At 40.6% G+C, this 15,215-nt stretch overlaps 1 protein-coding gene across 2 annotated transcripts in view; it reads right to left on the minus strand.

The window, feature by feature from the left end:
- The window catches only part of LOC120936507 (rootletin-like), a 167,164-nt gene that overhangs the window by 56,118 nt on the left and 95,831 nt on the right, over positions 1 to 15,215 (minus strand). For both annotated transcript variants that reach the window (XM_040348921.1, XM_040348920.1), the window contains exons 14-23: positions 14,296 to 14,478; positions 9,940 to 10,084; positions 8,855 to 9,001; positions 8,144 to 8,374; positions 6,831 to 7,024; positions 6,613 to 6,740; positions 3,380 to 3,549; positions 1,424 to 1,603; positions 1,059 to 1,193; positions 87 to 230 (exon numbers count right to left, since the gene is read on the minus strand). In XM_040348921.1, coding sequence (XP_040204855.1) covers positions 87 to 230; positions 1,059 to 1,193; positions 1,424 to 1,603; positions 3,380 to 3,549; positions 6,613 to 6,740; positions 6,831 to 7,024; positions 8,144 to 8,374; positions 8,855 to 9,001; positions 9,940 to 10,084; positions 14,296 to 14,478 — 1,657 coding nt within the window. The remainder of the gene's footprint in view (positions 1 to 86; positions 231 to 1,058; positions 1,194 to 1,423; positions 1,604 to 3,379; positions 3,550 to 6,612; positions 6,741 to 6,830; positions 7,025 to 8,143; positions 8,375 to 8,854; positions 9,002 to 9,939; positions 10,085 to 14,295; positions 14,479 to 15,215) is intronic.

The following is a 15,215-nucleotide window of genomic DNA, read 5'->3' on the forward strand; positions in this document are numbered from 1 at the left end:
ACATAGAGAATGAATTAATGAAACAATAAAAATATAAATAAATAGGGAGTGGACATACAACTACATTTGTGAATATCTCAGCTTACCTCCTTGCTTAGGCTCTCCCTGTCTTGGCTCAGTTGTTTGACTCGCTCACAAAGACTTTTGTTGTCTTTTGCGTGAGCTGACACAGCATCCTCAAACTCTGCCTGCAGTGCTTTCAGTTCTGAAGAAACACCATCCAGCTGTTCCTGATCAAGTCAAAAGGAAAGATCAAAGGACCAGTTGATATTTTCACACCTTACTTCCACATGCTCAGTACGATACAGTATTTTCAATGTCACCATATAGGAGTAGATCCTCTTTGAAATATGACAAGTGGTTTTAGCATGCTTCCAGGTTCTTGACCAATGTTACAATATGGCATGCACTCAGCGAACTCACCAGTCTCTTCTATATGTAAAAATAATAACAGCTATTAGCTGCAAAAATATTCAGTGTGGGGCCATGAGTATTTCTAGTACTCATTATCTGATTTATTAAAAAACTGCATTTCATAAAGTTGAAATTAATTAATGGTCAAGTCATTTGCATGGAACTAGTTTGTGCTGTATTGAATCTGGGAAAGGTTCGCTCGATCGGATTTTCTCAAACAGGTGTTTTTTTTTTTATGACCCCATGATTGCATGACAGTGTATATCCACCTTAGGAAAGACTAATGCCACGTACACACGATCCAAAAATCGGACGAAAGTAGAAATTGAATAGGTTACTAAAGTCACGAAAATTCTCGTACGACAGAAAAAAAAAATCAGAAGTGATGTCATGTGTTGTAATGTATTTGTGTTGTATTTTCGGACGACAACTGTACTGACCAAACGAAAATCGTACGATCTGGTATCGTACGAGGAAAATTTTCGTGCATGTCCGATAAAATAATATCGGATGAACTGTCATGATCGGCTCACGGAATCCCTGTACTAACGATCCGATTATCGGACGATTCTTCCTCGGACGACATTTTTCGTACAATATTCGGATCGTGTGTACGTGGCATAAGCTTCATAGTTAACACTAACCTTGTCCTGATCTTGCTTGACTTGAGTCTCACGTCTAAACCTCTCAGCCTCCAGTCTAGTGTCAGAAAGCTCCCTTTGAATCTGCATCAGCCGCTCACTTAGAGAATTCTTCTCAGTCTCCTTCTGGAGTAAAGCCTGCAAAAAGAGACTTCACTGATTCACAAGCAACTTAAATATGCATTTGGATGACAGATGGAATATGATTTAGACACAAGGCAACAGATTTAGAACTATATTCCAGATCCAAGGTACAGTAATTCCTACAGCCAGCTGCAGTCATTTTACCAGTCCCAATACGCAGCTGCAATCCATTTATGGGTGGAATAATTAATATATATACCCATGAATCAACTAAAATGTCTTACTTTCTGCTTCTCATTCTCCACTCTGTACAGGCTCTCTTCTCTGTCTTCCTGCAGGCGTACCATCTCTGCATTCAGTTTCTGCTTTATGTTTTCATGCTCAGATAGAAGTTCTTCTTTCTCCATCTCCATCCGCTGCACTGCTTCCTGCTTCTCCGCCATCACAGCTAAACGCATAGACTCCTGTTCATGAAAGATAAAGCTCATTACAGCTCATTACATGGAAATATATTAAAAGGAAACTCTGCATTCTATAGGTTTGTGGCAGATCCTCTTTGATTAACATGTCTAGAACATAAGGGCAAACTTAAATTGACAGGAATAAACTATGCTAGAATATCTATACGTGTTCCTATGAAAACAGCAAATCAAAAATTTCCCAACCCATTTATGTGAATTTGCAATGGACTACTACTGAAGTTGTTTTCACTCCATAAGTATTCAAGTGTTTGAATTAGAAATGTTGGAATTGTGTATTCAGCTAAACTATGTTTCACTTTCAATAAATGTTTAGAGCCCTTTCACACTGAACCGCTCATAGAGTCGGCGGTAAAATGCTGCTATTTTTACCGACGATGCTATGGGCGGATTTGCAGCGCATTTAACCCCCACTAGTGGCCGAGTAAGGGTTATAACCGCCCGCAATGTGCTGCTGAAGCAGCGCATTGCGGGTGGTATAGCCACGCTGTCCCATTGATTTCAATGGGCAGCAACGGTGGAGGAGCGGTATACACACCGCTCCTTCACTCGCTCCAAAAATGCGCCTTGCAGGATTTTTTTACCGTCCTGCTAGCGCAACGCTCTAGTGTGAAAGCCCTCGGGCTTTCACACTGAAGACAATGGAGCAGCACTTTTAGGGCGGATTGCAGGCGCTATTTTTAACGCTATAGGGCCTGCAATACGCCATCAGTGTGAAAGGGATCTTATTGAGGTGTTTTCAGGTAGAGATAATAACATGGAGATGTATGGGAATGCAATGCACAGCTGATTACCTAAATTGTAGCCACCAATACCATGTTCATATTTGAGCATAACAAAAGTCTAAGTATACAGAACAATGAATGAGTGATACAGGGGTGACCTGTTGCTATCTTGAGATGGGTCAAGCGGATGGCAAGTAACTGGAGAAAATGCGCTTCTACGTCTGGTGAAAAAGTTTAACCCACTAAACTCTATTTCAACCCATTTTACACTCATGCCGCGTACACACGATCGGAAATTCCGACAAGAAAACCGTGGATTTTTTTCCGACCGGCTCAAACTTGTGTTGCATACACACCGTCACACAAAATTCCGACCGTCAAGAACGCAGTGACGTACTACACTACAACGAGCTGAGAAAAATGAAATTCAATGCTTCAGCTTGAGCATGCGTCAACTTGATTCCGAGCACGCGTGATTTTAAGCGCGTCGGAATTGCACACAGACGATCGGAATTTCCGACAAGAACTTTTCCCGTCTGAACCAGCTCTCAAATTTTTGCTGTCGGAAATTCAGACAGAAAAAGTCCGATGGGGCCTACACACGGTCGAAAATTGCCGACCAAAAGCTCACATCGAACTTTTCTTGTCGGAAATTCTGATAAGCAAAGAGAAGACATTTCAGTAAACCAGATTTTCATATTGTGCTCTATTAATTTCTTACATATTTCAACCTATATTTGAAAAGTATATGGCCCAATAGAGTAAAGCATGTAATCTAAAATTGGAAAGGAATATATCAGTCTGCCTGGCCGAAATAGCATTACCAGTACATTACATATTGTCCTTTGACTTATGAAAACAAATTAACTTGTTTTGGTTTTGTGCAAGCTCTTAGCCAAGGTTATATGCAACCTGGAAACAAGATAAGCTAACTACATGGCTCTTACCACTCCAGTGCCTCATGCCCCCTTATTATGTAATTTGCATTCTTTTATCCATGATGCAACATTTTGGCAAGCAAAAAAACAATAAAAACCTTTTCTTTCTTGAGTCGCTCTATAGCATCCTGATGCTGCTGGGCCTGATTACCGAGAGAGAGCTGTGCTGCCTGCTCTGTCTGTGCCAAATGCAGCTCCAGCTTGACCTTCTGCTGCCTCAGCTCTGCCATAGCTTCCTCAGCTTCCAGTGCCTGGTGCTGTGCTTCCGCTAAGAGAAAGAAGCCAAAATGACATTATACCATGAAACGGATACATATAGCATATTGCTGTAAAGAAACTTGAGTGTTCTGGTATTTATGCACATAAAAAAACCTATTTAAAAAAAATAATGTACAAATCTATTATGCTTCTTTAGAACCATAGACCACATTTATATTATAGGTAAAACCGTGCATTCGTATTGTAGTTCACTAAAGCTTAATTATAGCAATTGAGAAAGATGTTTTCCAAAATTAAACAGGCAAATAGACATTTTCACTTACTGACATCTGTACGTTTTTAATGATGAGGCCTGCTCATGAGGCTTTTGAATGGTTTTATAGCTAAAACCATGAAAGGAGCTAAATTCATAAAGAGCAATTTTTTTGCCAAAGGATTTGTATTTCTTTTTATTCAGTCCTGCTGTGTTTTGCGTGTTCTGAGTTCCAGACATAGGTACCTGAACATATACAGCCCTAATCATGAGTACCACTCGGTAAAGTGTCCAGCCTCTGCCGATTTCAGCCTGTCATAAATTTTTATAGGCTTCCGGCAGTGAGGCTGGACGGTGCACCTGTGCCTCTCGGGCACATAAAAACCCCAGGATTGACACATACGGGCTGAACACCCAGTGTGCTTGTAGCCTTACACATCTTTTCAGAAAGCAGAACTAGTAGGTGACCAGATTTTTCCCTGTTGGAGTTATTTAAGGTCACTTTCTGGCCCCCAGCCTGTGATTGGACAGTGAAAGAAAACAGAACAACTGAGTGCTGTCTGTGATACTCCTTTTATTTCCACTAACAGTTAAAAAGCAAAAATGCACTAAGGAGCTCATCCAGCTCATCTCTCCTCCTGTAAGGATGTCCCATATCACTACATGTGCATACAGCAAATCTGATTCGGTCCCTAGTGCTTCCTCCTTCCGAGTACTGCTTTACATGGAATTAAATTCAGGTATGAGCAATAGTTGCCTTTAAAAACCCACTTAAAGCAGTATTAAACCCCAAACCGTAAATGTAATTTAGCAGCTTAAAAATCATTAGATGTGGTGTCTGCAATTGTTTTTTTTAAGACTTTTTTCCCCTCTGTTTTCACCTGATGATCCGGCCAGTAACACACCTCCTAATGCAGACACAACATCTAAGAATTGGTAATCTGCTTTTTGGTTTAATACCAATTAATTAATGCTTTTAGATATGCCTGGAGTTTTAAACAAATATTTTAGGGCTGTTACTGATTAACATTTTCGTGTTCTATTAATCGATTTTTTTTATCGATTAATCGACTAATTTCGATTAATTATAACGCAGATACAGATCCAACTACTTTTGGCTGATCTCCTTGCAGGCTAATTCCCAGTGCAGCTACCAACCACTGGAGAAATGGATAGCAGGATACAAAAAACACACAAAGGCAGCGCTCGATGGGAATAGCATTAAAACTTTTATAGTCTTCAAGTAGGTAACAAAATAAATATTGCACTGGAGATAAAATCGATGTAGCTACATAAACTGTAAAAATGGTGCGAATAATACCAAACGGTAGCAAAAGCAGTCATAAAAACATGTAGCCAAGTATGATACTGGTATAAAAATGTGTACAACGATACCACTGTTGAATTCAGATGTCCCGTGAAGGGAACTATCACAACTCCCAGTGGATGGCTGTAGAATCCCAGGTTAATAGAGGGAAGTGATAGAGGGAAGTGTAACAGCCCTTGCGTGTGGCAGATAGTAAGGCCCCGCCGGCATGCAGATATGAAGGCACAGCAAAGGAGCCCTTCAGATGGACATGGCAAGCCCCCCCGTTGTCCGTGACATCACCGGATCTCCGACGGAACTCCCTGAAGACCCGGAAGCCGACGGAGACACGAGTACCGATCAAAAGAATTTTGATCGATCAAAAAAATGAACGATTAATCGAGGAATTAAAGTGGAGGTTCACCCTATAAAAAAATTCTAACACTACATCCAGCACCGTGCTGCATATAAAATGACACTGACCTTTATTTTTTTTCCCCCGTAGATATCGTTTAGTCGTGGAATTCACCGCGGCTTCCGGGTAGGGAATCCCGCGGGAGTGGGCGTTCTTATTGACATGCCAATCAATTGGCATGCTAAACGACGGCGCACACAGCGCATCACGACTTCCCGAAGGAAGCTCGGGTCGGCTCGGCTCTATTCGGCGCCTGCGCACCGGCGCCGAATAGAGCCGAGCCGACCCGAGCTTCTTTCGGGAAGTCGTGACGCGCTGTGTGCGCCGTCGTTTAGCATGCCAAGTGATTGGCATGTCAATAGGAACACCCACTACCGCGGGATTCCCTACCCGGAAGCCGCGGTGAATTCCACGGCTAAACGATATCTACGGGGAAAAAAAATAAAGGTCAGTGTCATTTTATATGCAGCAGGGTGCTGGATGTAGTGTTAGAAATGTTTTATAGGGTGAACCTCCACTTTAATAGTTAATTTCCACAGCCCTAAAATATTTCCCTTTAAAAAATAATTTATCTGTTAGCTATCCCTTTTTGCTCAAGTCGTAATAATGTCTTATAATTACTGATACAATTTTATGGTTTCCTTTGTCATTTTGCTAATATCAAGATGTAACTGGCCTTTGTACCTTGAACACTCTTTTTCAGTGTACCCATTTAATATTGCTGTATTTTTTTCTTACTTCTACCACCAAGTTACTTGAATAAAAAAGTTTGTAAACAAAAAAGCATTTATCTGAAATTTTCTTATTTTTTTAAATGATCTCAGGGGGATTTTTGGAAAGCTCCGTGGAGCCATTATACAGTCGTTTAATATCCCCCCAGAAATCTCAGATATCTATTACATAAAGATGAATATAACTGGATGGGCTTTCTTCGAGTAAAGATAAGCAAAGTTTGATATATGAGCACATTGGGTAAATGACATATTGAGGTGCTTAAAACTGTCTATTATACCCATGATCTTTGGTGGTTTAACTATCCAGATGTTACTTATTTTTAAAAGGAATGGAACACAACAGACTTTACTGTAGTTCAATCTGTAAGTCGTAAAATATTAAGTATGTGTAGCTGGTTTGATACCTTGCAGGTTTTGTTTTGCTAGCATAAGGGTATGAATCTCTCCTTCAAGTTGTTCTCTGCGATCTTCTAGCTGGGCTGTGCGACGCTGAGTATCATACAAGGTGCTCTCCAGAGATTCTTTTTGTGCACTAGTTGATGACAACAAGAAAGAAGACCCTCAGTAAGCTAGCACTGGACGCACTGCAGAAACTACACTACACAATGTGCTAGAGTATTACCGAAGCTGTTCCACTTCATCTTCCTGTTCCAGCCTTTCAGCCTCCAGAGCTGCTACCTGCACACCGAGCTCTGCATTCTGATTGGTCAGGTCTTCCATGCGCTGAGCAGCACGCTGCAAAGCTGCTGACTGTATGTCCAGCTCTCTCCGGGTTTCTTGTAATTGTTCTTGGAATGTCTGAATTGATGCATTGGCCTGAGAACAGAACATAAGTCCAGGTTTACAAAACAAACAGTAAGATATAGTATCCTTACAAGAGGACCTCAATAAAATAATGGGGTGGGCAGCTACATGGCAAATGAGGTTTAATGTTGAAAAATGTAAAGTAGTGCACTTGGGGCCTAAAAATGTGAATGCTAGTTACTCGCTAGGGGGAGAACCTCTGGTGGAATCTAGGATGGAAAAAGATCTGGGGGTCCTAGTATATGACAGGCTCAGCAATGGCATGCAATGCTAAGCTGCAGCAAGCAAAGCTAGCAGAATATTAGCATGCATAAAAAGGGAGTTTACTCATGAGAAAAAACAATAATTCTGGCACATTATTAAAACGCTAGTTCGCCTACATTTGGATTATGCCGTCCAGTTCTGGTCACCAATCCTCAAGAGGGAGGTGCAGGAACTGGAGAGAGTCCAGAGAAGGGCAACAAAGTTAATAAGGGGACTGGAGACCTTAGCTACGAGGAATGAATAGAAACATTAAACGTATTCTCTCTGAAGAAGAGGCGCTTGAGAGGTGATATGGTGGCGATATATAAATAGCTCAATGGCGATTCTGGCATAGGGAATAAACTATTCAGTCTCAAGAGAGCCCAAGAAGGACACTGGGTCACGCAATGAAATTGGAGGAGAAGATGGTTAACCTTAAACTGTGTAGGGGGTTTTTCACTGTCAGGGCAGCAACGATGTAGAATACTTCAAGTATTAATAGTTCTAATAAACTCTTGGATGGGTATCTTAGCTAACACAGTATACAGGGATACGGGAAATGATTTTTGACATGAACACACACACACAGGTTGAACCGGATGGACTGATGTCTTGATTCAATCTTACCAATGGTGTAACTATGTACAATAACTATCTGAAATGGTCAATTAACATAAAGGCCTAAAAGACACTAACTGGTTTATCCTTGTCTTTTAAACTAGTAGAATACAATTCCTTCTAACTTTTTAAATTCCTAGGATAGTAAAATCTTCTGGTATAGGTCAAATTGTATATTTTGTGGTTTTACTGTTAGTTAAAAATTATCTTTTGTCACCTGGAGAGTATGTTTAAAAGTTTTTTTATTTCCTTCTCCGTCTTCATTGTTACCTGTGCAAGCTGTTCCTTTACTTTTGCTCTTTCTCTGTGCACACTGTGAAGCTGCTCCTCCACCTTCTGCAGCTTCTCTTCAGTGTCTCGGCATCTCTGCTCCAGTCTGGCTCTATCTGTCTGTAGCTGGGATACCTCAAGCTCCAGTGCTTCCCGAAGCTCCTTCAAAGCAGCACAGCTGGCCTCACTAACACGCCGGTCCTCCTGCAGGGAAGCCCGTTCGGCCTCTAGCTATAACCAAAAATTGAAAAGCAAGATCAAATAGATGCAGTTTAAACAAAAGGTCTGAATTACATTATATCAATTTCGTATAAAAAACATAAAATGTGTCCACTCTAATTTAAATTGCGTATGTATTTTTAAAAATAATTTTTTTTAAAGGTTGTTTGTTGCATAGTGGGCATTAACAGAAATGTCAAGCAAGGCTGATAGTGGCAAATCTTGCCTTGACCACTAAATGAAGACTTGTAGTACACACCCTGAGCTTTTTTCCTTCTATTAGCCCACCATTCCACTTCCAAACACCAGTTGAAAAAGTAATGTGCAATATCACTGCAGGCTTGATTTAAGATTTTATCTGGTGTTCAGAACAGACTTCAGGGGGTTACATTGGTTAAACTGATAGATAATGGAAGAACTTTAAAAAGGAAAGGCATATTTATATATGCTGTATATTACTATGTCATGTCATTATATATACAGCACAAGTACCTGTAAGATGACACGGTTCAGAGCCACTTTATCTTGCGCTAAACCTTCGTTCAGAGCACCCATCTTGGCCAAAGAATCGCTCAGTCCCGCTTGTTCACTTCGCATCTGGTTTAGTGCCAGTTCCAGCTCTGCTCTGCTTGATTCAGCCTGGCATGGAAATCCATGTTAAAAACACAATCCACACCAGAGACACTGTGTACTGTACTAAGATCAATATTTTCCATCTCTCGCTGAGAACTGGATTTTCTATGTGGCATGTCCTAGAGATGACCTTTCTCACATTAAAAGGCAACATGTACATTTTCAATAACATCCACATCCTGATGAAATTTACATTCTAACACAGTTAAAAATAAATTGAATGGACATTGCCAGTGAGATTGTATCAATTAATTGGGCTTAGTGTACAATATGTATGGTGGTACTAAAAGATTTACCTAAATGTTTGATAAAAACTGCATTGATTCTCACGTAATGGTTTAAAGTGGAGGTTCACCCTATAAAAAAATTCTAACACTACATCCAGCCCAGTTCTGCATATAAAATGACACTGACCTTTCTTTTTTTTGCCGTAGATAGCATTTAGCTTTAGAATTCACCGCGGCTTCCGGGTAGGGAATCCCGCGGGAGTGGGCGTTCCTATTGACATGCCAATTGATTGACATGCTAAACGACGGCGCACACAGCGCACTGGCGCTGAATAGAGCCGAGCCGACCCGAGCTTCCTTCGGGAAGTCGTGACGCGCTGTGTGCGCCGTCGTTTAGCATGTCAATCAATTGGCATGTCAATAGGAACGCCCACTCCCGCGGGATTCCCTACCCGGAAGCCGCGGTGAATTCTAAAGCTAAACGCTATCTACGGCCAAAAAAAAAAAAAGGTCAGTGTCATTTTATATGCAGAACTGGGCTGGATGTAGTGTTAGACATTTTTTATAGGGTGAACCTCCACTTTAAATTGTTATTTTCAACATAAACAGAGGGCAAAGCCAGTCTATATAGTCAGATGACAACCCACTGCTACCAGAAGTCTGCAGGAAGAAACGTGCAGAGCATCCAAGTGATAGCCATCCATCACATAGACAAACCTTGCTAAGAGCACTGGTGACAGACTCCTTCTCTCCTTGCAGGACATCTCTTTCAAGCATTGCTTGGCTTAGATTCTCTCTGAAAGTAACCAGATCTTTCTTCAACATTGAAACCTTCTCTTCCAACTTCTCTTGGGTTCTCTGCCTATTATAACATGAAAAAGTCAATGTTTATGCTGTACTTGGGCAGTTACTGACACTCCAAAATGGTGCACTACAGCAAGTACAAAAAACCTGCTCCTGAACATCTTTCTACTTCTCTGTTTATACTCACCTGACTGCTCACAAGAGGAAATTGATTAAATGTATGAGATGATAATCATAATAATCTTGGACTTATACAGTAAGTACTATGTTAATTCTACAGGCTCATTGGAAAGTGGACATAATGGGATCTTTCTTTAGTCAATCTTTAAAAAGTACTGTATATAAACCCAAAATCTATTTGTCAGTATATTTGGTACCATGTCTCACTGGAGTGGATTTACTAAAACTGAAGAGTGAAAAATCTGGTGCAGCTCTGCATAGAAACCAATTAGCTTCCATTTTATTTTGTCAAAGCTTATTTGAACAAACTGAAGTTAGAAGCTGATTGGCTACAATGCACAGCTGCACCAGATTTTGCACTCTCCAGTTTTAGTAAATCAACCCCACTGTGCACACTGTTCATAAGTACTTTATTATAGTGACACTTTTGAAAAATTTCTTACATAAAAACGCTGCCAGTACTTGTACTTCCCTTTGCAGGTTGACAACCTTAAAGGGGTTGTAAAAGTAAAAGTTTTTTTACCTTAATGCATCATATGCATTAAGGTAAAAAAAATCTGACAGCACCCCCCCCCCCCGAGCCCCCGTTTTACTTACCTCACCCCTCGAAAGTCCCGGGCGCGTCCTCGTCATCCTGTTCGGTTCCTAGCCTGGCCGTTGATTGGCTAAGCTGGGCAGATTGATAGCAGCGCAGCCATTGGCTGGCGCTGCTGTCAATCACAGCGGATGACGCAGCGCGCCGGGGGGCGGGGCCGAGGGACAGGGGCTGTATAATGGGAGCGCGCTCGCAAAAGCTTTCCACCGTGCGAGGGAGCTCGCATGAAGGTGGAAAGCTTTTGCAAGGAGGAGCAGAGACAGCCGCCGAGGGACCCCAGAAGACACGGTTCGGGGTCACTCTGTGCAAAACAAGCTGCACAGTGGAGGTAAGTATATAATGTTTGTTATTTAAAAAAAATAAAAATCATGCCTTTAGTGTTCATTTAAGCCAGGGCCTCACAATTAGCAGTAGTTGGGGAATACTAATGCGCAAACCAGAGGGGGAATAGATTAAATTATTAAATAAAAAACTAACAAAGCAGCTGCTAACATAATAAAAATAAATGACAATAAAGAGAATGTGGCGCTTACCAATTACTAGATAACTAAATCCTCATAAATTACATAGGACTCATGCATATAATTCATAAAAATTAAAGTGCATAGATATTAACATGTGCAAACTTTGCTGAAATAAATAAATAAATAAATCACAGTGCCATCAATATTGCTTCCAATAGATATGTGCAAATATTACAAAAAAAAAAATAGCAAACTATCAAACAATTAATTTCAAGAAAATTGTGCAAAAAAGCACTGTAGATATAAATCCCTTGGCATCAATATTACTTCCAATAAACATGTGCAACTATTAGCAAAAACATTTGCAAAATAGCAAATAGTTTTTCAAGAAAAATAGTGCAATACCCTTTGAGAAAGTCACGTGAACAGTGACGCAACGTGTCAGTGAAAGAGCCGAGTGTCGTCACTTCCAGTCGTGGCCGAGATCGGAAGTTTCCATGTGTATAACGCTGTTTGTTTTTTATCTCCAACTGTAAGTTACTACGTTTTATAATAAATTAGTGTGTGAAAATACTGCTCCGTGGAGCCCTCCTCTTCTTTTACATGTGAATGAGTTTCATTACCTTGTGATTGTGATTCGATTGGAAACGCTTTGGGAATCGACCGGCCAGTGTGAAAATAGCAGAGAGGCATATCTTTGAAAATATATGAGGTGAGAGGCTGGGGCAGACGGTCTGCGCAAACTGGATGGTGGAAACTTACTGGATGGTGGCACTTGCACTTTACTTGGATGAACTTTGCTGCACGATTAGGATACGTGTAGATGCTTTAATTATTTTGGATCACTCTGCACTATTTATGGGACTTTATACTTTTTTTTTGCGCTATTTTTCTTGAAAACTATTTGCTATTTTGCACATTATTTTGCTAATAGTTACACATGTTTATTGGAAGTAATATTGATGGCAATGTGATTTATATATATATACAGTACTTTTTTGCACAATTTTCTTGAAATTAATTGTTTTCTATTTTGCTAATTTTTTTGCTAATATTTGCACATATCTATAGGAAGCAATATTGATGGCACTGTGATTTATTTATTTATTTCAGCGAAGTTTGCACATGTTCATAACTATGCACTTTAATTTTTATGAATTATACTCATGAGTCTTATTTAATTTATGAGGACTTAGTTATCTAGTAATTATAAGCGCCACATTCTCATAATTAGCAGTGCTGTCAGCCTGCCGCATGAGCTCCTGAGGAAATATGCACATTAGGCTGACAATGCTGCTAAATGCAAGCCTGAAAGTACTGTTATTAGCAAGATCCACAGGTAAGAATATTTGCAATAGAGTCATAAATTTGACTTGCTTCTGGTGCTTTTCGTGGCTGTGCCAGATCTCTTGGGTTAGTTCTGTCCACTCTTATGAAACCCCTGTCTAGATTTGTTTGCATACTGTAGATGTTTGTTTATATTGTTCTTAACATATGCATAGGTTTAATACTTTTATAGTTTGTTGATTCCCTCTTGTTTTTCTCCTGATGAGGCGGAAACATTAAATCCTAGAAACGCGTTGAGATTTTTGTAAAGGTCTGTCATATCCACAGCAAGAGAATTGTATATACTATGAGAGTATTGTATACTCACTCAAACTGTATTACTCTAAGTGGGTGACAGATATGTGTTAAAGGGGGTCATGTTTTTTAAGAGTGTTGAAACTTTGGATAAGAGTTGCTTTTTATTTCATTTATAAATAAAATACTGTATTTGCTGGCGTATAAGACTACCTTTTACACTTAAAAAAAATGGCGAAAAGGCAGGGGTCGTCTTATACGCCGGGTCAACTGCTCGGATGCCTGCTGGATGTGTGGTAATACTGTATGTAGCTTCGACCATATACAGTATATACCACTTAGCCAATCCCGGTGAGTGATGTATTCAAATGAATACAGAGCTTGCTCGGATTGGAGTAACAACCTCTGCCAATCCGAGCAGGCTACATACAGTAGGCTGCTCGGATTGGCTTTGAGAGTCAGAGAGGAGTGGGCTGATGATTTTACAGCCTCTGCCAATCCAAGCAGGCTTTGTATTCATTAATAGAATACATCGCTCGCAGTGATTGCCTACAGCTCCAGCAAGAAGGAAGAAGAATATGGCTCCAGAAGGAAGAAATATGAAGTGTGGGAAGCCTCGGAAGGGGGGTCGTCTTATACGGTGAGTAGAGGCAAAAAATCTTAAAAAAAATACAAAATTTGGGGGTCGTCTTATACGCCTGGTCGCCTTATACACCGGCAAATACGGTAGGAGTTTTATGAAAACAGTTATGTGTTATAGTGCCTCAAAAGTCCTGCCTTTTTTGTAAAAATATTTGGTGAATCTATAACTGGCTATGAAGTGACAATAATATAGTGGACATAAATTAAAAACTTGACATGAGGCCTAATACTCTCTCTTGCTGATCCCATTAAATCAGCAGGTTCTGTGTAAGGCAGCATCGCCAATACTCTTTATGAGTAAGTAGTCCTTTTGCACAGAACCTTTGTTAAAAAAGTGAATGTGTCATGGGGGTAATCAGAAGTCCAAGCTAGCAAGTGGGTAGGTTTTTTTTAACAGAAGTATCTGTTATTGTTTTAACTAAATGAACCTAAAGTTTATTTTTAGGTTTTAGGCTTGCTTTAAGACAATGGCCTCAGTAACTATATATATATATATATATGAATAAATCAAGCAACACACTGATACAGCTTACCTAAAATAAAATTTTAGCTTCAGATCCAACAGAATTATTATCTATAACAAAAACCTTGGGCAAACTTTCATATATTATAGTGCTACACACTCCAACATGTAAGTTCAATCTTGTAAAACATCCATAATCCTGAAGTACTCATATATAATGTTAATTTGGCATTTGTAGATATATTCTACTTCTATTATGTTGCATAAATGGCCCCAGCACCTTACACAAACTGTCATCTGAATTGTGCATTCATGACATAAAAATGCAGTTTTGTTCTTCTCACCCTCTTTCCAGCTCTTTCTGGTTACGCTCTCTCTCCCTGTTCAGCTCCTCCTTCTGCTCCTCCAGGACATCTCTCTGGCGTAGCAACTCTGCATTCACTGCCTTCAGTCTTTCAATATCCAGGAGTGAGGCCTCAGCCCGCTGCTTTGCTGTCTGCAAGGATTCCTCTACAGTTTCCTTCTCTCTAGGAAAAGCAATACAATGACACTGTTTAGAAATGTCATAGAAAATTACTCAACTGATTAGAACTAAGAGTCCTGGATAAGTACCTATCTCTGTTATCTTACAGTATTAGGTTTGCCATACAAGGAGCACATTTCTTTCCTGCCCGATTCCCCTATCAACACAGACAGTGTTGATGGAGGAATCTCTCCTGCCAGGGCCATTGTCTTTTCCCAGGGAGCGAGTGGGGGTGGGCAGGCAGGGAAAGCCAGTGATTATCGCTAGCGGCTATGGCAGCCGCTGCCAATAATTGCGAATGAATTCGGCAGGCTGGTTGTACCCAAGTATAATGATCGATCAACTTGGTACATTCTGCCTGTCAATTAATGGATCTCAGCCAGTTAAGCAGGATCCATGTATGGCTGGCCATAGGGTCTTGAGTTAATTATGCCTGTGGTAAATAGTCTGTAAGCTCCTTTGTGGTCAGCCTCTAGTGTGGGTCATAAATGGTCTTTTCACATAGGCCCCGTACACACGGCCGAGGAACTCGACGTGCCAAACACATCGAGTTCCTCGGCCAGTTCAGCCCTGAAGCTGCCGAGGAGCTCGGCGGGCCGAGAGCTCCCATAGAACAACGAGGAAATAGAGAACATGTTCTCTATTTCCTCGCCGAGGTCCTCGTCAGCTTCCTCGGCCGAAAGTGTACACACGGCCGGGTTTCTCGGCAGAATTCAGCCAGAAACTCGGTCGGAAGCTGAA

This window comes from Rana temporaria, chromosome 4 (assembly GCF_905171775.1).
Source record: "Rana temporaria chromosome 4, aRanTem1.1, whole genome shotgun sequence".
Taxonomy (NCBI): Eukaryota; Metazoa; Chordata; class Amphibia; order Anura; family Ranidae; genus Rana; species Rana temporaria.